The sequence below is a fragment of the Ambystoma mexicanum genome, chromosome 12 (assembly GCF_040938575.1).
Source record: "Ambystoma mexicanum isolate Mex_15411 chromosome 12, UKY_AmexF1_1, whole genome shotgun sequence".
Classification (NCBI taxonomy): domain Eukaryota; kingdom Metazoa; phylum Chordata; class Amphibia; order Caudata; family Ambystomatidae; genus Ambystoma; species Ambystoma mexicanum.
Genome location: NC_090936.1, coordinates 428,855,467 through 428,877,434, shown reverse-complemented (window position 1 = coordinate 428,877,434; position 21,968 = coordinate 428,855,467). Strand labels below are relative to the sequence as shown.

The following is a 21,968-nucleotide window of genomic DNA, read 5'->3' as shown; positions in this document are numbered from 1 at the left end:
CCCACTCACTTTGGAGAATCAGTTCAAAAACTCCAAGAGTCCATAAAAAAGTGACGACGGACTCACGAGTGGAGAGAATTTGGCACAAGAAGTAAATCTACTCTGACACATGTACTGTTTGAATTTTGCAGATCCTTGTCATTGGTGGGCTTGGGCTAGCCTTCAGCCTGAATCTTGTCTAAAAGGAGGGCTCCTGCAGCTATTCCACAGATCATTGTTGTAACCAAGACTTCTGCAAAGAAGAGCAGCCCGCTGATGACCCAAGGACACATCCTGCAGCTGACCAGCATAGACTAAATTGAATTGCTTGGTGAAGCCTTGCTCCTCTCTGTTGTCTCAGAAGAACCTCCTTGGTGCTACAACTCTTGGACTGGTGGGAACAACCAGTCCTGACCCCTGCTCGTGGATACATGCCTTGAGAGCCTTCAGAAGGGTCCCTGGACTACGTGGTGGACTGACCAGCTCCATTTTGGGCTACCATGCCATTGTTCAGAACAAAGCCTTGGGACTCTCAGGACCTTCAGTTTATGCCATAATTCGCTTGGCCTTGCAAATTGCAGCCTTCTTACGACAAGGGAAGCCGAGCTGGGGCTGGTTCTGTGTTCACCGCTGGAAGGTCGCCTGAACATGGTGACGTCTACTGGAATCATCTTTCTGTATTTTATTTATTTCTGCAATCCTGTGATGCACCCTGAAGGGTCGGCACCACTGAGGTCTGCAGCTTTTCTTTGTTTGGGGGTCTTCTCTAAAAATGTGTCTGGAACAGTTTGGCGAGAACTGCGACCAGCTCCCGACACGAAATGTGACCTCTGCACCCATAGCCCCTGGACTCCCCTCACTCTGACCAAGAGCAGAAGACTGGACCCCAGCGATTTCCGGAAGACCTGCAGTGTTACCAGGGAAGACTGAGACGGGTCAGAGGGGGGATGGCGCAGGGGGGTTTGGGGGGGGGGGCTAAGTAAACATACTGTTTTCTTTCCCCTGCTGCCTTCCATAGGGTAACATTGAGTGGAGAACTCTTGTCCCAAAGCTCCATCTGCTTGGCCTTTGGTTGTCGAACCTGGGTCAAGGATCCTGTCCTAATACTTAGCTTTGGAGAGGATAGAGTGGAGTATTCCCCTTATTTGAATTAAGTACTTACTTTAAAGAACTTTTCAAATAAACCACTTTAGGCCTCTGCATCAGTTCTGGAATACCTTCCCTAGAGAAACCATAGTTGAACTTGTGACCTTTGGGGCTCATGGACCCATACATATTGGGGCTGGACTTCATAAGAAAAAGGGAACTGGGTTGTGATTGTTACCCTAATCGAACAGTTTTTCTTGCATTGAATTACTTACCCGTGGACTTCTAGAAGGTACTATGTATATATGCGATATATGGCTTTTGAGAACCATACAGATCTAGGATTTGTATGCTTAGTGTCTTTAGAAAGGCCTAATAAATTGTATTTCTCATATACTGAATAACATGAGTTATTGGTGTTCTGTGTGGACTCATTGTAGCCCTCCACATCTCTCAAACCTTTCCTGAGACCAAGCCTTGACTGCTCGTCCACCTACTTTGATTGTGTTTTGGCTAACCTCTCAATGTCTTCCCTGTTTACCACAAATAGTGTGACCTTCTAAAATCCTCCCCCAAGGGGCTGATTTTAGAAATCCATTTCAACAGTGGGGCCACGTGGGTTTTGGGTTGACCTCCATAATTATTAATCCCTCACGTTTATTGCTTAAAGTTTGAGCAAAGCAATTCACAATTTCTATAAACTAGCCACATTCATCCAGCAAAAAGCATTGAGTTATCATTGTCCAAATAATGGATTAATCTGGTTTAAAACTAATGTTCATGCACAAATTTGTGAAACAAGCTTATTAAATCTGACATTCTGTATGGTGAATGTACTCGGGCGGTGTGTATTAATTGCCACTACTAATAGAAGTTATGTTACACTAAATGATGCCTTTATTTCCGTTAAACATTGATGTGATAATGCACAGTCTTTCGACTGCAGAAATGTCACAGCAGAATTATTTTAAATGCACATAACTTAATTTTTGCAGCAAAATGCAGGAGGTTTGGGTGAGGCAATATTGGATGCGAAGAGGGAGATTTTGGGTGGAGGAGTGGAACGAAATGGGTCAGGGGTCTCCCCATTGCATTTTGTAGCAAAAGAATCAGTAAAAAATGTGGTTTTAAAAAAGGAAAATAACTGTGGTGAAAAAAATCCAATACACACGTGACCGTATTCCACATGTCCTGATTACTGTCCCCTTTATTATGTGATACACATTTACGTAATATTTGTTTAACTCCTTAAATCTATGGTGTTAAGTACATTGTTCAAAGCTGTATATTTAGGGCTTTTGAAATAAAGCTCTTGTTGCACATGGACGTGCCAAGTGCTTTGAAGGACCTGCTATAGGTATTGTATTGCTAAATATGCGGAGTGTAAAATAAGGCTGTTATCTAGTATGCCATATTTCTCTTTCTGTGTCTTTTGGAGATTAACAGCTTCTCATTTTTAGTATCTGATGCTACAGTCAAAATATCATATCTTGTCTCTACAGGAGTATGCAAATTCTGGCTGGAACCTGAACAATTTGCCAGTGTTAGAACAGTCAGTTCTCGCACACATCAATGTGGATATCTCTGGTATGAAGGTACCATGGCTCTATGTTGGGATGTGCTTCTCCTCCTTCTGTTGGCATATTGAAGACCACTGGAGTTACTCCATCAACTACTTGCACTGGTATGAAATCAGTTTACTGATTCAGATGAACAGTTGCTTGCTTAAGAGGTTGCCTGTATGAACCAAAATACTGTAATGTTTACCTAAATGATCTCCATGCTGCAATGTCTTTAACTTTCTGGCAAACCTTTTCCACTCCTCGCAATAATGACCTAGCACATTTAAATATCTGTCAAATCATTTTTCTGCATATTTCATTTGATTTCAAATTAAATTGTGTTTTAGGCGGCTGCACCAGAGCTCTCTAAATTACATGAATCACAACGTGACAGGTGTCAGTAGTTTTCTTGAAACCCTTATGTAGGTCACACTTTAGGCAGGCAAGGGTTTCTTTAATCCCTTCAGTTCACCTATTGGTAGAAGTGGTTGATTGGTCATGGCCAAGTGCTCCGGAGGGGAGTACCAGAAGAGCGGGGAGGACCAGAATACACTGTAATATGGTAATGATTTCAACCGAGGAATGTCAACCTCCAATTATATACGGTTCCATGTGAACATGTCCCCAACAAAGAGTCGTTACAAAAAAGTGCCTGGAAAAGGCTGTGCTAAAAGGCCGTTAAGTTTTGTATATTTCACCGCTTTCCATGTAATGGACGCAGGGGACACCCACAACCCATCATACGTTCAAGGGGAGCGGGGGGGACACCTCTGCTCCCCTTGAACATATGGGACAATACAAAATGGCCTTTTCCAGGTGACTTTTTATAATGACTGACTTTCACTGGATACGTTGTGTACTTTATCATATTGCTGTTAAGTAGATTTTTATATGAAAGAAGGCAAGTACATACAAACCCCAGTCTTAAAAGTGGCTGCATTCTTAAAGCTTAGTGTTGGGGTCAGCTGCGGGGTACTGGTTGGTTTAGGTTTACCAGGGTCTGGTACATTTAAGTATATTTTTCCTTTTGCTGCTTGTACGGTTCTATTGAAAAGACATCATTATTAAGGTTTCATGAGAAATACCTATTTTTATTTGCCTTTATTCCATTTGTCGTAGATCCCGAGAACTTAATATTGAGGTCTTTACACACAGAACACACTTTTGTTTATTCCCCTCTTTGCTCCAGCCCACTACCCCATGTTATTACCTCTCCCCTCCACACCACCCATGACTCACCTTATCCAAAAAAGCATACATAGACACAACACAGACATACACACTTACCTGTTCTCCTCATCCTGCGCTTCCCGGTCCTGCTGAGCCGGCCAGTCTCTGCACACACTCGTTTTAGAAAGACACTGTGGTTTGTTTTGTGAAAAGATCTTTAGAAAAATATCTTTTCACATAGAACAACTTTTTACAGCCTCATTCTTTGAGACCCCTGCATATTTGCTGACTGACCTTTTTTGTCTTCTATATTTCTGGAGCGATTTTTGCACACTACTTAACACAAATAAGTCATTGGACAGTTGCTGGGGGACCCTGTTTCTCATTTGCACTATTGGTGTAGCACTACTGGTACCTATGGCCGGTTGTGCAGGGGTACCCTGCCTCCTTTTCTTTTTATACTGGGTGGATTTTCTATGTGTATAGTATTTATGACAGGCTGGTGGCATTTATATATTTTAGATGCACTATTGTGCACCTTATGCCTTTACTGCTAGGTTGCCTGTTGTGCAGTGTAGTGACCAAAATGGTTACTTCATGGGTTAAGTGCCTCTCTTTGTGATCCACTGACTTTGCTTGCCCATCTTCCTCCTGTTCAGAGGTAGAAGTGGTTGTATATGGCCATACCCTTCGCAAGCTCCATAAACAGTGCGGCGAGGGCACCTGTATGTATGGAACAAGTGTGACCTGCCCATTGTGAATAATGGTCAACCACTGTAACCTTAATCTGAAGTACTGATGGGCTCATGAAGGATGCTGGGACACTGCTGCAACCACCATTGTCAAAGACAACTCCTGCAAGGTGAAGCAGAGCGCCTCTCCAACAGTCGAAAGCTTGTCCAGGCGTTCCGGTCCCTTGAACCAGTGAACACAACGGGCCCTCCATAAGATCCCACCTTTGACATTGTCCCAAAGCTTGTGAGGCCTGTCTATCCACTCAGACCAGAAGGTCTGCATATCGTGAGTTGGGACCTCCGTCTGTGCCTGGACAGCAAGTATGTCTATAGCACTGCTCCCTCAATCTGAGACATCGGCTCCTCGCTCTGCTGCAGCTCTTAGCCACCAGTTTGAATTAGCTTTTTTGGAGCAGAGTCCCTCTATCCTCTAGTGCTGCCTGCAAGCACTTGCTTGTTCATCTCAGGCACTGCCCACAGCCATTTGCATCTTTTGCCATTGTAATGGATTCCTTCCACTGATTCCTCTTTGACATTATCTTCTCAGAGCAACTGATCTTGGGTAAACATTAACGCGACCAGGACAATATTTATCTATACTGCCATGGGGCGAACCGGGCAGGTGGTGGGGGCTGGCATGCTCCCATGACTTCAATTTGTGCCAATCCATGCACCCAAAGTCACATCAGGAGCGGGTGACTAAACTGTACCTTTTTCCACAAGGAAAAGGCGAAAAGAGATCTTGGTCGAGGTCGAATGATGCAGAGCGGAGGTCAGAAGATGTGGTCCCAGTGTACCTAGTGTTTATAGTCACTGGACGAGCACATTTGCGTGCTTTTTCCAGCTTCCTGCCCCAAACCAGGTGAGTGGCACCAGCCAGAGACCCCACTGAGGTCTTTTTTGAAAATCCAAGGTGCCCCCAGGGCCCGCGTGCACCGCGCTCCCAGGCCCCTTCTCTGATCCTCTTTTTCCTCCACTCACATGCCCCCCCACCTCCCGGACCACCCACTAACCTCTGATTGACTGTCTCTTTTGCCTGGTGTTTATAGTCACTGCAGAAGCGCATCTGTGTGCTTTTTCCAGCTTTTAGCCCCTAGCCAGGTGAGTGGCACCGACAAGAGACCCTCCTGAGGCCTTTTCTGAACATCCAAGGTGCCCTGCTTGCAATGCGCTCCCAGGCCCTCTCTCTGATCCTCCATTTCCTCCACCCACGTCCCTCCCACCTCCCGGGCCGCCCACCAACCCCTGATTGGCTGCCCTGGTTGGTCAGGTGGTTCTTAACCAGCCTTCCCAGGGCAGCCCGCTGCCCGGCACCCCCTACGGCTAAGGGCCCAAAGACAAAGGGTGGCTCCAACGGAGACGGCTCCAGGAAAGCCTCAGCAGGTGTCCGCAGAGGAAGCCAGTAGCCAGCCGTCAACCAGCAGCAACGAACAAGGTAGGAGAGGCCAGGGTGTGGGGAGGGAGTATAGCAATCGCTGTACTTCGGAATCCCTGCCATACAACAATTCTATATACTTTGGAACAGTAATTTGATTAATAGACTGCGCCTCCAATTTAGTACTGTACTTAATATACTACGCCACACCCCAGCAAGCGCTTAGGCTTGTATCCAAATTGCATTGTTAAATGTAGGCCTCTCTTCCACTATACAGGACTCTCAAATCTAGCTGTGTTTAGGCTTTTACTCAAATAGCATTGTTCGGCTCTGTGTCCAGGCTGTTATCCAAATTGCATTGCTACGTGAAGGCTTCTCTCCCACTATACAGACGGGACTCTCAAATCTAGCTGTCATTAGGCCTTTACTCAAATTGTATGGTTTGGTGCAGGCCTTTCTCCCACTACACAGGACTCTCAAATCTAGCTGTGTTTTGTCTTGCACTCATTCTACGCTGTTAGGTGTAGACCAACCTACGATGCAACATTCGTAGACGCCTTCATGGAATCAATCACCATCCTAGCCATTAAACACAATCACCTGATAGTCCGAAGAGATTTTAACATCTGGTTCGAAGAAACGACAACCACACAAAAATCTCTAACCAGCCAATTCCCAGCAATTAATCTACAACAACTAGTCAAAAGAGCAACCCACTCGGCAGGGCATACACTCGACGCAATCTTCATGAACAAAGAACTCCTTACCAGGGCACCCCCAATTCAAATACTCTGGGGCGACCACCTCAACATCCCCATCATAATTAAAATGAACACTCCAGTAAAAAGGCAACAAGAAAAACCACCGAACACCATGAAAAGAAACTGGAGAACCATCAAAAACTCCAATCTAATTTAACTCCTGGAGCTCAGCAAACCGCACCCAACATGTATGGAAGAATCTGACCTGAACAAAAAATAGCCCTGCTCCCCTCCTGGGTTTTAACAACTATCGACAACATCACCAAAGAAAAACCTTCCACTCCTTCTCATGAAAGAGCAATGGCAAAATGGTTCACCCCATTACTCAGCAGCATGAAAAGAAAAAACGAAAACTAGAATTAGATTGGAGAATATAAAACGACACCGCCAACAAGCTAAAATTCCTGCAACATAACCGCGCATACAAAAAACAAAGAGAAAACATTACGACAACCGAATCTTCGAAGCACCAAGCACCCAAAAAGAACTCTTCAAAATCATAAATGAATCAAAAAAAATCCACGGGTTGCAACATCCCACCAATTCCTTTGCCGAAACTATGCAATAACCTAGCAGACCACTTACAAAAAAATCAGCATCCAACGAACCACACAAAGCAGACCACCCCATCATACTACGATCCCCACCTACCGGCAGGAGGAACATCTGAACAAACTACAAAGCTTTCCCAATATATCAGACTTTCGTCAAACTGGTAAATCAGAGCAATAATTCAGGGTCTCCTGAGGACCCCTGCTGCCTGGACATATACAAATCAATTCTTAAACCAGGAACTCCCATGGAATATCACAGGAACGTCCTCAACCTCTCAATCGCAACTGGGAAAGTGCCACAAGCCTTCAAATTAGCGCACATCAGGCCACTAATCAAAGATACAGCAGGAAACGTAGAGGACCTCCAACTACAGACACATCTCCAACATCCCATACACAGCCAAGCTGCTCGAAACATACATAGACCAAACGACCCAAGAATTCCTAGAAGAACACTGCCTACTAGACCAGGCACAAGTTGGATTCAGACCAATGAGAGGAACGGAATCCGCTCTCTTCTCAATATCGGACGGCCAAAAAAATAAACACAGACTCGGACAACAGCACCACCTTGACACTTCTAGACGTATCCGCAGCCTTCGACACAATTAATCATGACATCCTCATAACTAGATTATAAGGACTCGGAATAACACACACCGCCCTACTGTGGATCAAATCCTTCCTAACAAATAGAACGGAAACCATATGGATGAAACCTTTCAAATCCAACCCGAGAGACTCCACATGTGGAGTACCACACAGTTCATCCTTTTCCCTGCGATTATTCAACCTCTAGTTGTCTCTACTAATCAATATCAAATGTCACAGCCTCACCTGCTACAACTATGCCGACGATACACAATCTTCAAAATGCAAGACAATCTAGAAATAAACTCAACGCTAGAAAACTGCCTCCTTGATGTATTCAACTGGCAAAACAGAAATAATGATCGTTAAAAAAGATGGAGGAGCACACCACCTCATCCCTTGGCCAAGGGAACTCTGGACAACCCCAGCACCCTAGCCGACTGTTAAAAACCTGGGGGTCCTGATGGACAATCTCACACTAGAGCCACAAGTAAAACGCTCTACTCAAGAAATGCTTCTTTCTTCTACGCGTGGCAAAGAGGATCCTACCGTTCCTTTCATTTGAAAACAAAACCCCCATCATCATTGCGCGCGTCATGTCCAGAGTAGACTACGCCAATAGCCTATACCTGGGTATGCCCGAACGATTTCTAAAAAAAAACTACAAAGCATACAAAATGCGGCAGCCAGATTACTTCTAAAATTGCCCCAAAGAGAACAAATCACTCCTGCGCTAAAAACACTACATTGGCTACCAATAAAACAAAATAAAATTCAAAACAATGTGCATCGCGCACAGAGCAGTACACAACCAAGGCGCGGAGTTCCTGAGAGACAAACTGCGCCTACATCAACCAACAAGAACGCTCAGATCAAGCAACGAAATCCGTCTGGAACCGAAACCCTACAGTAAAAGAACATTTTGAGGATAGTCTTTCTCTCACCAGGTGTCAAAAACCTGGAACGACCTACCAAAGTACATACGCAACACAAGAAACCACCTACTATTCAGGAAACTACTAAAAACCTGGCTCTTCACTTCATAACTGGAAGACCGCCCACAGGGACACACACACAACTAAAGCAACAATGCACGAAGAGACAGATCCCGGTCCACAATAAGCAATCAACTGGGAAAAGACTTTAAGGAAGATACTCCACAACAAATTGAACGATTAACCGAGAGACAGCCATGACAGGACTGTTGGGGAGAATTCTCATAAATGTGCTAATTCCCTTCACCTTAGAGACCCCCAGCAACTTTGCTTGATTTTGAGGACTTGATTTTTTTACTTGGAAAGAGTGCAAGTCTTTTTTCCCACTCTCATGTATTTTGATGTGTTTTACTCTTGTGTTCTTTGATTATGGAGTTTTAGATGACTCCATAGGCATCATCTTTTCATGTGTGTTACACAGCACCCTCAGTGCAGTGACGCAGGGATATCTTTTAGACTTCCTAAAGGTTTAAATACCTTCTCTGGGATAAACTGTTTCCCAGAGAATGTAAAGTTAAATAGACTTTACTAGTCTTTTTAAATTCCTAGACCCAGCGCACACTACCTTCCTATAGAGTGCTGGAGTGGTTACCTAGTATCCCCTGCGTCTAGAAACTCATGTAGCAGTCCTGCTACCCATTCCTATCGAAATGGCTGGTGGCAGTGGTTTTACAACGAACTATCATGATTTTTCCCGACCACGAACACGGGTAGTTAAAAATCGCTGGAGCCATTTTTTTCAAGATGGCACCTTAAGCCCCTTTGTTTAAACTGGTCCCGGTCGTCTTTTTTCACTGTTTTTTTGGAAGGGTCCTTCTAGAGTTTGTCTCTGCGTGCCAAACCAGGTTTAGTCCCTTTGTTTCTATGCCTTTGGCAGGCTTCAGGACTGAAGACCGCCTCTGGCGTTTGAGTGTCTGGGGTGGGCAGGAAGTGAGGGAAGTGCCCGAAACTCCCTGTGCTTAGTCTCCTAGGAGACCCAAATGCACTCTGGCGTGATTGGCTGGCTGACTGTCCGGCAAGGACAGCCACCCTGCTGGGTGAGTGACAGCTAGGCTGTAATGAAAGGGACAAAACTGTTTAAAAGGCCAGTCTCTTGGACTGGAAAGCAGAGTCGACCACTGGAATGAAAGAACCGAAGTCAAGCTGGAAGAGGACGGCTGCTGCAACTCCTGGACCGTTGGTTTGCCCGGTGAAGCCCTGCTGCAGGTCCGAATTGCCAAGTTCATCTCGACAGAGATCCCCTTCAAGGACGACTTCTTCCTTTGAGTTGGTGGGACCAATCAACTCATAAGCCACCTGGATACCATTCTCAGAGCTAGTTAGGATTAACCAGGGGGAAGGACTCTAGCTTGTGTGCTTAACAGCTACTTGAACCGAAGATCTTCCATTTTGGCAGCTTGTTTGACCAGTCCCTATGCAGTGCAAGAGTCCCCCAACGTCCTCCCTCTTGTGCCCACGACTGAGGCTCGGGAACAGCGAGATCTGCAGGAACTGCCAGAAACCAACGTCTTCAGCTACATCTTTTCTTATTAAGGTACTGTGCCAACCCGATTGAGATAACGTACCTCTCACTGTGAAAGTTTGTGAAACTTTCCCAACTTGCAGGCCTAATCAGCTTGTGACCCAACATATGACTCTTTTTCGAATAAACTACTACTGAGAACTTTGGCAAAGACTTTACCGTTTACTACAAGAACTGCTCTTTGCTATCCAAGACACTAGCCCATTGACTTTGGCCTAGGCCTTTTGAACTGAATGGAGTCCTTTAGTGAACTGACACTATTTGCACTGCTTAAGAAAGTATTTGTGATCTATTTTATTAATTTGTGCCGTTTTCCTCCCATTTAAAGTGACTGAAATGCCATTTTGCTCCTATTTCAGGTGAGCGTAATTTACTCAAACGTATTGGTTTGGTATTGAAGTGTATTTGTATATGATATTAAGTTGCCTCCTTCTAGTGAATGTTTTCTAGATGACTGTGTAATAAAAGTATTTTACCAAGAAACCTTGAGTGTTAGTGTCCACTTGAACCACTGTGATTGTAAGACCTATGTGTGATATCCTTTTACTGCTCATATTTCCTCTTGAGATAAGCCTGCTGCTCAGCTCGCTACCAGAAACTGTGTATTACAGACTTATACCAAAGGTTGATTTTGCTTACATCTGTAGTCCTAATTGTATGTGGAGGTCCCAGAGGGTACTGCATGCAATTCTGCCTAACAAGGACCCCAAAGACCAGATACGTAGCAAGACTTAGACAAAAGTACCAGGCCGAATCATCAATAGCACCCTGGCCCAAACCACAGCGATGTTCAACATACACTTGTCACAATAGATAGCAAGGGAATAGGGAACAACCATCCCTCAGCTCTGAAAACCGGAGGATGAGAAATACACACCCAATCACACTATATAATGCTCATCAGGCTACAGCTGGGAGCGCAACGCGCCATCATACACAAGCAACTACCAAACAATAGCTTTAAGGTAGGCACCCCACGATATACGAACGACTAACTGAGAAATGGCCACGACAGGAGGAAACCAAAGACTGAATACACAGGCTGTCCAAGACGGAAGTACTAGGACGTTTCACTAACAGCACCCTGGCCATGAACCACTCCAAATTCTAACAGACTAATGTCACAATCGATGGGAAGAGAACAGGGAGCACCCAACCTCAGCTCCCACACCGGAGGGAGAGAAATCTGATATACCGATCACACCATAAAATGCTAATTAGGATACAGCTAGGACCGCGCCGCACCATCACACACTACAGTCAGACGGCCTATAAGGAACCAGCAACTACTTCACCCACAGGAATACAGCTCAAACGGAAAGAAGCATTAGAACCAGGATACAGACCCCACTAACCCAACTTTCAAATCTCTGCATACCCAACCCACCCAAAACTCACACAACCATCTCTCACTCAGCAATCCGCACGCACTTTACCACACTGCATCAACAACACACAACACCTACAGCACATGAGGGCTCGCCCGATCCGATGCTCATACCAATGCTCAGCGCACGGTGTATACCGAACTGAAGCTGCCAACAGCACACCACCTCTTCCACTCCTACTCCTCCCTCCATCCGACTAACCCTCCACGCCCTCCTTGTTTACAAATCCGCCAGATAGTCTGGGGTCCAATTCCGTTGGTGACGGTGCCCTATATAAGTACCTTTAACATAACAAAAGTAGAAGCAGCACCGCAAGAGGTCATGCTCACCAAGCAGTTCCTCTAACCACTACCATTCTTTCTCTTTGAAGAAGAGTCATTGCTTCACATACTCCCTAGAAGCGACTGCACGCGCACCATTTCCCACCCAATCCTCCACCCTGGAGGAATGGGGAGCCTTTAAGTTAAAGATGCTTGACATCTATGCCAAGGCCCTTGCACCGACTGCCTCAGCTTAAGTGCTGGTGGTGGAATCGGGGCCCACCATGCCTGGACAGGCCAGCAGGACTCAACTAAGGGCAGAAGCTTCCCGTGGGGCCACAAGAAGTTACTATTAGAACAAATCTGAGATGCCCTGGAGGTGTGAGCAAGAGACAGCATTTGAACAACTGCAAAATCCACAAATCCTAGAGACTTGTTTGCCATCACTATGAAAAGACAATAACTAAAACTTTGTCGAGGAGCTCGTTTTACTTGTGTTGGAATGCAAGATGTGTTTACAAGAAACACTAGGAAGTAAAGGGAACTCATTCCAGATTCATTGTGGGAGGGGATGGGGAGAGTCATGTACCAGCCAGCATGAGCCAAGTAAGGGGGGGGGGGAGTAAGAAAACTTTATTGGGCTAAGTTTTTATTTATTTGTAGTCTGGTCCGTTTGTAATAGATCATAGGCTTAGACCAAGGATGAATTTGAGTTCTGTCGGACACCCTGACGAGCACGTGTTAAACATCATTTTCTTATAATATGGAACATGCACTGTAGCAATTCAGCAAGGTGAGTGCTTTTTTTTTTTTTTACTTTAACAAACCCTGAATGATTGAAAACGTACCCTTTTGTCGGATTTCTCTCACTGACCTACCACACTAGTTAAAATGCTGCCTGCGGGGGCCTCCTCCCTACCAGCACACGCTGCTAGGTGACGGAACAGACTGTCCATGCCTACGGCAAGGCCTGGTCCCTTCAATTAAAGTGGTGAACACCCTGAAACTTGATTGCAGTTTTATAACCTCATAGTTTCAGAACATTGAGATGTTAATGGGGACAAGATTTATTCAGAGACTATAAAAACCACACAACTATGACAGCAAGAACGTCCGGTAAAAGTATTTTACTATATTGGTTCTTGTGTACTATGCACACACAGCAATGATGCAAGCAATGCTCAATAATTAATATTGCTCCTCTTTTTCTAATATTTGTTTTTGCAATCCCTTGACATGCTGCAAGCAATGCCATTTTAACTACTGTCTACAAGTTCAGTACTTTTATTTTACACTTTAATCACTGGGCACGTGTGCTTGTTCCTGTATTTTGGGGTCCTTGTAAATTACTTGGAGGTCCCTCGGAGTAAATGGATTTTGAGGTCTTCCCGCCAGCTCCCACTGTGATGTCTGTTATGAAATAGTTCTCTTTTAGGTAACTTTCCCTCCTATTTTTGTGGACCCCCACACTTTTTGCTTTTGTTTTACACATTTTCCTGACTTTTTACAGGGAAGTGAAGCCTTCTGCTCCACTTCCCTTGCCTTTTTGCTAATTTGTTATGGGGAAACTGACTAGTCCTTCAGACTGTCACTAAGGGAAACTGTTTCTGTTTTATCTTTTGGCATGTTACTGTTTGGGTACTTAATTCATATTGCACACATCCTCTTTCAATGGGGATACTTTTGCATCACCCTAGACTTTTACCAAAGGGTATTTTGGTTACTGTGCTGTGATTAATCTTATGTCATCAATCCTTTTCCTGGGGAAACCTCTCTCCCATGTGGCCATGGGATTTGGTAGGTGCTTCCTGACACTGGGGGAGGCTATATGATGGAGGATAACATGGGGGGCGGGGGGGTTATCTGGTTATTGCATCGATTGCAATACCATTGAATGCCTTACCATCGAAAACATTGCATCCAAAAAAAAAGCATTGAATGCATTTTATTTTAAAGGTAAATGGTTTAGTTTAATTTATAATGGGTTTTAAAGGTTATAAAAGGGAGGTTGGGAACCCCATTGAAAAATGCATTCGATGCAATTTTTCCGATGGAATGGTGTCGATGGTAGGAATTCGATGCAATGACTAGGAACCCATGGGGGGGAGGTAGCCCACAGAGCGGTGACACATCATCGGATGAGACATGGTATTTCCATTCCTGGATAGCATATTATGCTGGTTCCCTTCAACCATCCATAAGACCTAGGAACTGCCTACAACTCGCATACATCTACAAATACTTGGACAAAGACGCTGTATGAAGTAATGTAGACCACCATGGATGAGAAGCACCCGAGACGCCCTAGTGTATGTGAGCGTATGATAGGTTTTGGGACATTTAAAAGCTTTACCCAGCATGGGGTAAGCGAACGCTGTCTGTGAATGTCAAGTCCTCTGTGTTGTCTGAGGGACTGTGAGGATGTCAAGACGGCCATGGAGCTGGAAGGCTCAGGACACAAAGGACTGCAGAGGCTGGTCCACCATGCAGTGAATGAGAGAGGGAAGGAAGAAAACTTTCTAGCGGCCACAGGAACCTGGATGCTGCCTCACCACTACCGAAACACGGTGTGAGAGCCCAGAGGAAACCGGGACCCGTGAAAGACGTGGAAGCTGTATGGCGAGCCTGGGTGCCCACGAGGTGGAGGCGGGGCATCACAGTTCTGCCTCCTGTTTACCTAGAAGGAACCCACGGATGCCAAAAGGCACTGGTGACTCCTAGAGAGAGAGAGAGAATGGGACAGTGGGGCGATTGGCAACGCTGCCAAAGAAAGACAAATGTGTATTAAGTGAATGAGAAGGAATATGAAACCCAATATTACCAGTTTTCAATAGTATGAAGCAATCCGATGAAAAGCCATTGCAGAAGAGTATACTAGGCAAAAGTAAGTTTGCAGCATGTCGAGCAATTTATATAAAACACTGTGGCAGGAGAGTAAACCAGGTGAAATCAAGTTTTCAATTGTATGGAGTAAATCACATGAAAAGTGCTGGCAGGAAAGTACACAAGGGCAAAGTACAGAGTGAAAGCAAAGTTTAACAAAGTGGAAAATAAGCCGTCAGGGGTGTAACCAGGTATCCTAAGAAGTGAAGACTTGCATCCAACTTGGATTTTGTATACAAGTATTTTATTTAACTAAGATCCCTAAGGAAGATTCATGCCCTTAGAAATTTGAAGTATCTTGAAGAGAAACCTGGGGAAGGAGTTAATTCCTGGCTCCTCACAGTGCCTAAAGTCAGGCAGGTGGCAGAAGTTACATTTTTACAATTTTTGCTATATTTTTAGTTGGCACATTCGCGTTTACTGCATTTGCCTACTAACAGTGGCCAAAGATGTTCGTGCCATATTATTTGCTTGCTCATTGGCCATTTTGTTATTTGGCTGCCTTCCTGCCCTCTCAGGTCAGGAATTCTGCTTTATGGTAATGCATTTGCTACTATTTCGGCGGGTGACTGCATGCCACGTGTGTTTGGGCCCAGGAAGTAGGCTGGGACTGTCTGCTCCCAATCCACAAACTGGTGCCAGTGAATCTATTGAGCATACATGAGTCAACCCCCAGTGGTCCCCGATTGTACCACTGCTGGTGTGCACGAGTGTTGCAGATCCTTGCTATTGGAGTGCTGAGTTTGATTACTCACCTGAATTTAGGATAAGAGTCGTCGTCGTGCAGACATTCCAGCAAATCAAAAGAGGAGCCAAGGATCCTGTGCAGCTGGCGGTAGACCCAAGGACGAATCTTGAAGAAGCCTGCAACCATTATTGCTGCTGTCCTGGTGAAGCCCTGCTGGACTACTTCCCTTTCTGGTGCTTCGACCCTTTGGGATGGTAGAACCAACCAGTCTCGACACCTTATGTTCTTGCAGCCTTGAACTGTTGGAAGTGTCTCTGGACCACCCTGTGGACAGAAATGCTTTAAGCTACCGTGCCAGAAGCGTCACCTTTCTGCGTCGCCTTTCTGCGTTTTTGCCCGGAACTTCGGTAGTTGCCAGCTAGTCCTACAAGTCGCCTTCCTGGGATCTTGTTCTGGAGGTCTTCCTTTGTTCGGGAATGGAGAGATGCCTGCTGTTTTCTGTGTGCAGTGACTGTCGCTAGAACAGGCCATCCCTTGTCTGGTAGTGTCCTGAAGAATCCTGCATCAGTGCCTGCTGCAGTTCTTCACTGAAAAAGGGTTGCACTTAGCTCCTGAACCCGATCGGAATCTTCCTTGCACCCGTAGCTCCTGTGCATCTTCTGCTAGAGCAAATGAGAGAAAATCTACCTCCGGCGATTATATGAACGCATTTGCACAAAGTTGCCAACTTGGTGCGAGCGGGGGGAGGGGGCGCTGAACAGGGGAAACATTGGCTAGCATATACTGCATATACTAAAGTCAAGTAAGAAGGTTTAACCCTCCCAGTTGCATTCCAGTAGGCCAACACTGCCCCTACTCCACCCCTCTATAATCATGCAGGTTGTAGTAGCCCTCAAAAGGCAGATGAACACAACTAGCATGGGAGAAAGAAATGCCATCCCATCCTGTGAGTGTGTCAAACCTCAGAGCAAAGACTGTGCGTGTGCCTCCTACCTTGGTGCACAATCTCACTAATTTGGTGAAAATCCCGCAAGTGGGTGCATGGGAATCCCATTCATGTGTGTGGGCTGCAGACCCCGGATCACATGCTCACTTCTTCAGTGTTAAACTCTGGCCAAGGCTCTTTGGGCAAGCATTTAGGATGGGTCTCACACCATAAACAGTGTGATATATTGATTGGGCTCCTCACTCCTTGGAGCATAGTATACCCGTTGCTGGTAACCTCACAACTGAACGTACAGTTTCACTCTTGGTCATCTCAGTGACCCCATGTATATTAATGGAGTCAGTCTCCCATCTGGGAAGACGATTATATTTCTGTTAAAACACTCTGAATTCTTACTCCAGTTTTCTCGATCTATAGATTCATACCATATTCATTCATTGTGTGTGCAGGGGTGGTAACTTGTGTCTGAGAGAGCTCATTCTTTCATTCAGGAGAGATAAAGGGGCAGCAACCCCCTGTATGTGGGATCAGGCTCCTTTTGCCCCATGGCCCCTCGCTCCAGAATGAGTGAGCAGGTTTTAAGGCCCTGCTGATTCTGCTATTCTACAGGCTCGAGCCTTTTATCCCTTGTCCCATCACGTCTCCCTACATCCTGAGCGGCAGTTTATGTATAGCAGGCAGTTCGGGACATGCCTGTTGCCAATTGAATGTAGCCAGATCTACTATTTAGACACTGGGAGAGTGCCATGAACCCACATTGGTGGTGAAGAAGCACTCAACATACAGAGGGTGTAGTGTTGCAGTCCTGCTGAGAAATGACAATTCTGTCTATTTAAATGTAAAGCAGAGTGGCTGAGAAGTACACGCACTGTGCCATTAAAAATAAAGCAGCTGTGGTGGGTGGAAGTGCTGCTTTGGTGGCATCAAGAGTATGCAATTCCCTGCGTGGTAGTGTTGGTCATTTCCTATTGAAGTATAGCAGTCCTATTGAGAAGTGCCATTAAAAGTGAAGGTGTCCAGTAGGCTGGATCAGTGCTGCCCCATGAAAGGTGTATATTTGAGAAGTGGCAGTACTGTACCTATGGTGAGAAGGGTAGTATTTCCACATTAACTATGCTTAAGCACTTTGGGTTATTGAATAGTACTGCTACATTCTGAGTAATTTCATTGCTTTAAATATATTAGCTCTTGTATAACCACAACAGTGTTATTCTGATGATGATGATGAAGATGATATCAGACTTGCTCAATAGTTCTGGTGCTCTATCATTAAATGTACTTCAGATCTTCAGAGTCTCGGGAGGATACCTCAGGGGCAACGTGATCTCCTTAGAAGCAAGACAACATGGAGCAACACAGGTTCGATCCCTCGGTCCACGCAACACGGGTTCGATCCCTCGGTCCGCGCTTGGAAACCCCTGGGTATTACGTGCATTATAAATAACCAATTAAAATCTGCTGAGAAGTGCTGGGGTCTTGTCAATAAGAGTGTAGTAGCTCAACTGAGAAGTGCTGATGTTGTCCCATCAAAAGTATATCAGCCCCACTAAGATGAACTAGCATTGCCTCAACAAAAGCATAGTATTACAATTATAGTAGCCCTTTGCCAAGAGGGGTGCACAGATGTACAAATACACCCAACCCAAAACGATTTTTGGAAATTGAGGGACAGATGCAAAACAAGAGCCTCTTGCTTTGCATCCGTCCTTACATTTTTAAACCTCGTTTTTACCGGCTTTCACCCGGGCCGCCAGAGAGAGACACAGTATGGATGGAACATAGGGCCATCCATACTTCGTCTCTTCTCTCGGAGGGACGGGGGGGCCCGGGCCCCAGAGCACCTGCATACTCGGCGCCCCTGGTTGTGTGATATTACCGGCTTGATTCATTTTCCTAGTTTGTTTTTGGGCACATAATAAATTTAGAAATGTTGTACTTGCCTGTAAGTGGAATCCATTTGTATTTCAATGTGTGGACTCATTGTGGACTCCTGAGCCCAATCGCCTCTCCTGAGACTTAGCCTTGACCGCTCTCCACTCTTACCTTGGTTGGTTTGGCTAAACGCCAAGAGTTCCTTTGTTCACTATATCTAGGCTGGCTTCCTGAAATCTGTCCGCCAGGCCAGATTTCAGAAATCTTTCTTCACAATTTCCATAGATTGGCATCACCTTTGGTGCTTCCTCTGCAACCAGGTATTCCTGGCCTGCTAGTTCTTGAACGCTGGACTGAAACTCTTCATGGGAGTCCCTCTGGTTCTCCCTCTGGCTAGTTGCCCCATCTGCGCACCTGTGCATTAAAATAACTTGGATAACTTGTCTCCATAACTGTGGTAAGCCTATTGGGTTTGTTCCATTGTTCTCCATGGGGAAAATCAGTGTACTGTGGAACCTCATCTAGAGTGTCACTCTTGTAGGTACTTACCTGGTCATAAAGCATTTGTCTATGTCCCCCTTGGGTGGGCCCCTCAAATCTTCAGGACAGTTTTACATTTTTAGACTGTACTAGTGATATTATATTGGTTTCTGAATGATTAATTACTGCAACTAACTCTTCAACATTAACGAGCATTTTGGATAATTTAACCATTTTATCACTTGTTTTCTGTATTGGGTCTGTTTTGGCCCCCTACTATTACTATCTGACTATTCTCGTCTGTCCAAGTGTTTTAATCCCTTTGCCTCTCATCTACCAGTTAAGTGCTGATTAGGATTTTTCTGATGTGCTAGACTTGGGGTAGAATAGAGGTCATGTTGCCACAGAACACTTTGCTGCGGGACATGACGCTGCATACCTTCTTTCTGCTTGCCCGTCCGGTTCCCAGCCCCGTTGGTCCATTCCTGCTCTCTCTCTGTCCTTCCCCTGTCCCTTATTTTGCTTCACTTGTATGTTTTATGCTTTGTGAACACCTCCTTTGCGGCATGCCCAGGAACCTCTGTCGGGGGCTGTTTGGTCACATCTCTGTGACCCATTCACCCCCTATTTTGTTTTGGTGCAAAAAAGCAGGCTGCAAAGTTGTAAAAGAGAAGCGCTCCCATGGCGTGGGAAGACTCTTCGCTTGTTTTGGCTATCATTTCATTGCTCTAACTTACCTGTGTCTAGAAATCTCTTCCTCCTTCTTCCCCTTTAGCATTGGGAGGTGTATGGTATTTTGTCACTAGTTTATCCTGATGTTAGCCTTGGTGGTGGGAACAGTTTTGACTAAAGATCATTACTGCATTTGTCTCATACTACCTAGCTCTTATATGTTGCCTAATACTTTTTTAACCTTCACATTGTTTGTGTAAAATATTAAGAGTTTACATATTTTTGTTGATCCTTTTAGTGTCATTTTTTTTGTGGCAGTCCTAATTATTGTAGCTACCTGCCAGCCCTCTCTTGCCGAGAGTGAAGCCTGAATACTTTACTACATTACTCATTCACAGTTTTTTTTTCCAACTTGGACAGCTTATTTTCCTCCTTTAGGGTAGATCTCTTCAGAGAGCTGGGAGAGAATCTCCTAACAGACTACAATCATTTCCCCAGGGATCAATGAAGGTGAATCATTAGAGTAGGGACTGGGGAGCCTGGGGAATCTAACATACCTGCATCTTGGAGCGGGTGGTTGCCCCCATTGCCTCTACCCCCAAAGCCAGAGTCATCCATGCCCCCTCACGTAACCTAAGGCATGGAACTTCTTCAGGATTCACTGCTTACAATTACTCTTTAGGTATTGTGGTTGCCACACTGCCTACCATACCATTTAGCTTTTTATTTTATAAAAAAAAAAGTAAATTTGTATGACATCCTGAATTTTTCTAATCTGTCCCTTTCTCCATGCGACAAAGGGAATGCCACAAGATATGCTGCCAAACCAAGTAGGCTGGTGGGAGCTTCTGGTTGGCTATTGTGTGGCAAAGGCACGTGAGAACTCCATACAAAAATGTAGTTAAGGAAAGCCAGCATGGTGGTGCTATGTAAACTGTTAAGGAATACTTTGGTGTGATCAAGCCAGGTCGTTGATTAGTCTCTCTGGTAGAGATAGTGAAAGCCTCTAAAGGAACACGCCTGCAATACAAATCCAGGAGGCTAGAGGAGACCCTCTGTGGCCAATGATTTTAATTAAGGGAGAATTGTCTGACCAGGAGATTAATTTTTGGCCTTTAAAGAACGGTGGGATTAATGAGAAGTCTGTCTAGAGGTCTTCCATTGGTTACTGCTTTGGCTAACCTGCATCTTTTCTTTTCTCTAAAAACTAGCTTTGGATGCTTGTTGAAATGGAGCCTCCCAGTTACTTCTTGCAATATTGTAGCAAATGTCTATTGTGACAAATCCGTTCCTTCTCCCCAGGGGGATCCTCCCCCTTTGAGGCTAGGGAGGTGAGCCCACTCCGTAGGGGTCTGGGCAAGTGGCATCTGTAAGGAACTCCCTAAGCCATTCCCCATCATGGAATGAATGGGATTATCTGGGATGTTTAACAGCAATAAAAACCAAGACTGGGCCGAAGACAAACTTACCATGAATATCTGATAAAAGAAGCTGTCTAAGGACAAACCTCAACTTCACTTTGACGAGGATGTTTAAAGAAGGGGACATGCTGAGATCACAGAGAGAGAATCATATGGCAGCGAGGGAGGTTTTCGGGCTAGGTAAAAAGCAAGCTGGAGGCAGAGCCAATGGGGGCCACAGAGCCCGTGAAATTCAGAACTGCTCTGAACTAGAGTTTTTCTGCTTTTGATATGGTCAACCATGCCATCCTGCTCAATCGCCTCAGTGATAACCTGGGTATCGCTGATCAGGCCCTGGCCTGGATTACTGCCTTTCTCACTGACCGACCCTCTCAGGTCCAACTTGTCTTTCCTCTCTTCCATCTTTCTTTCTACTTGTGGTGTCCTCCAGGGGTCTAGCCTTTCTCACTGGCTTTTAAGCCACTACCTGGCACCTCTTGCCTACTGCATCGCTACTTTCTGCTCCAACTTTCAGTGTTATGCGGATGACGCCCAGCTCTTCCAGGCTCCCCTCAACCACCTCTTTTCCTTCTCTCATACCAGAATGTCTGGCCGCAATTCAAGAGCGGAGTGGCGCCAATGATCTCTGCCTTAATGCCAGTAAGACTGAGATCCTCCTCATTGGAACACCAGCTCCCTCTTTTCCTCCCTCTGTCTACCCGCCCAATCTGGGCCCTCCTCCTACATGTGAGACTAAGAACCTTGGGGTCCTCTCCGACTCCACCCTCTCCTTCTCTCCTCACTTTTCCCCAGAAGCTCACTGTCTCCAGAGCTCTGGTTCTCTCAAGGCTGGACTACTGCAACAGTCTCTTTCTAAATCTTCCTGCCTCTACTTTCCGACCTCTACAGCTTATCCAAAACAGGTCTGCAAGATTTCTCCTTGGCCTCAAGCCCAAGGATCTTATCTCTCCAGCTCTGAAATCTCTTCACTGGCTCCCCGTGACAGCAAGGATCAAGTTCAAGACTCTTTGCATCATCCACAAGGCTTTC

At 45.3% G+C, this 21,968-nt stretch overlaps 1 protein-coding gene across 8 annotated transcripts in view; it reads left to right on the top strand.

Moving 5' to 3' along the window:
• Nucleotides 1-21,968, top strand: part of KDM5A (lysine demethylase 5A) — a 1,841,472-nt gene that overhangs the window by 571,566 nt on the left and 1,247,938 nt on the right. For all 8 annotated transcript variants that reach the window (XR_011281783.1, XM_069628595.1, XM_069628593.1 and 5 more), the window contains one exon: nucleotides 2,568-2,749. Coding sequence is in view for 7 of the 8 variants with exons in the window: in XM_069628595.1 (XP_069484696.1) it covers nucleotides 2,568-2,749 (182 nt within the window). In the remaining variant the exon portion in view is untranslated. The remainder of the gene's footprint in view (nucleotides 1-2,567; nucleotides 2,750-21,968) is intronic.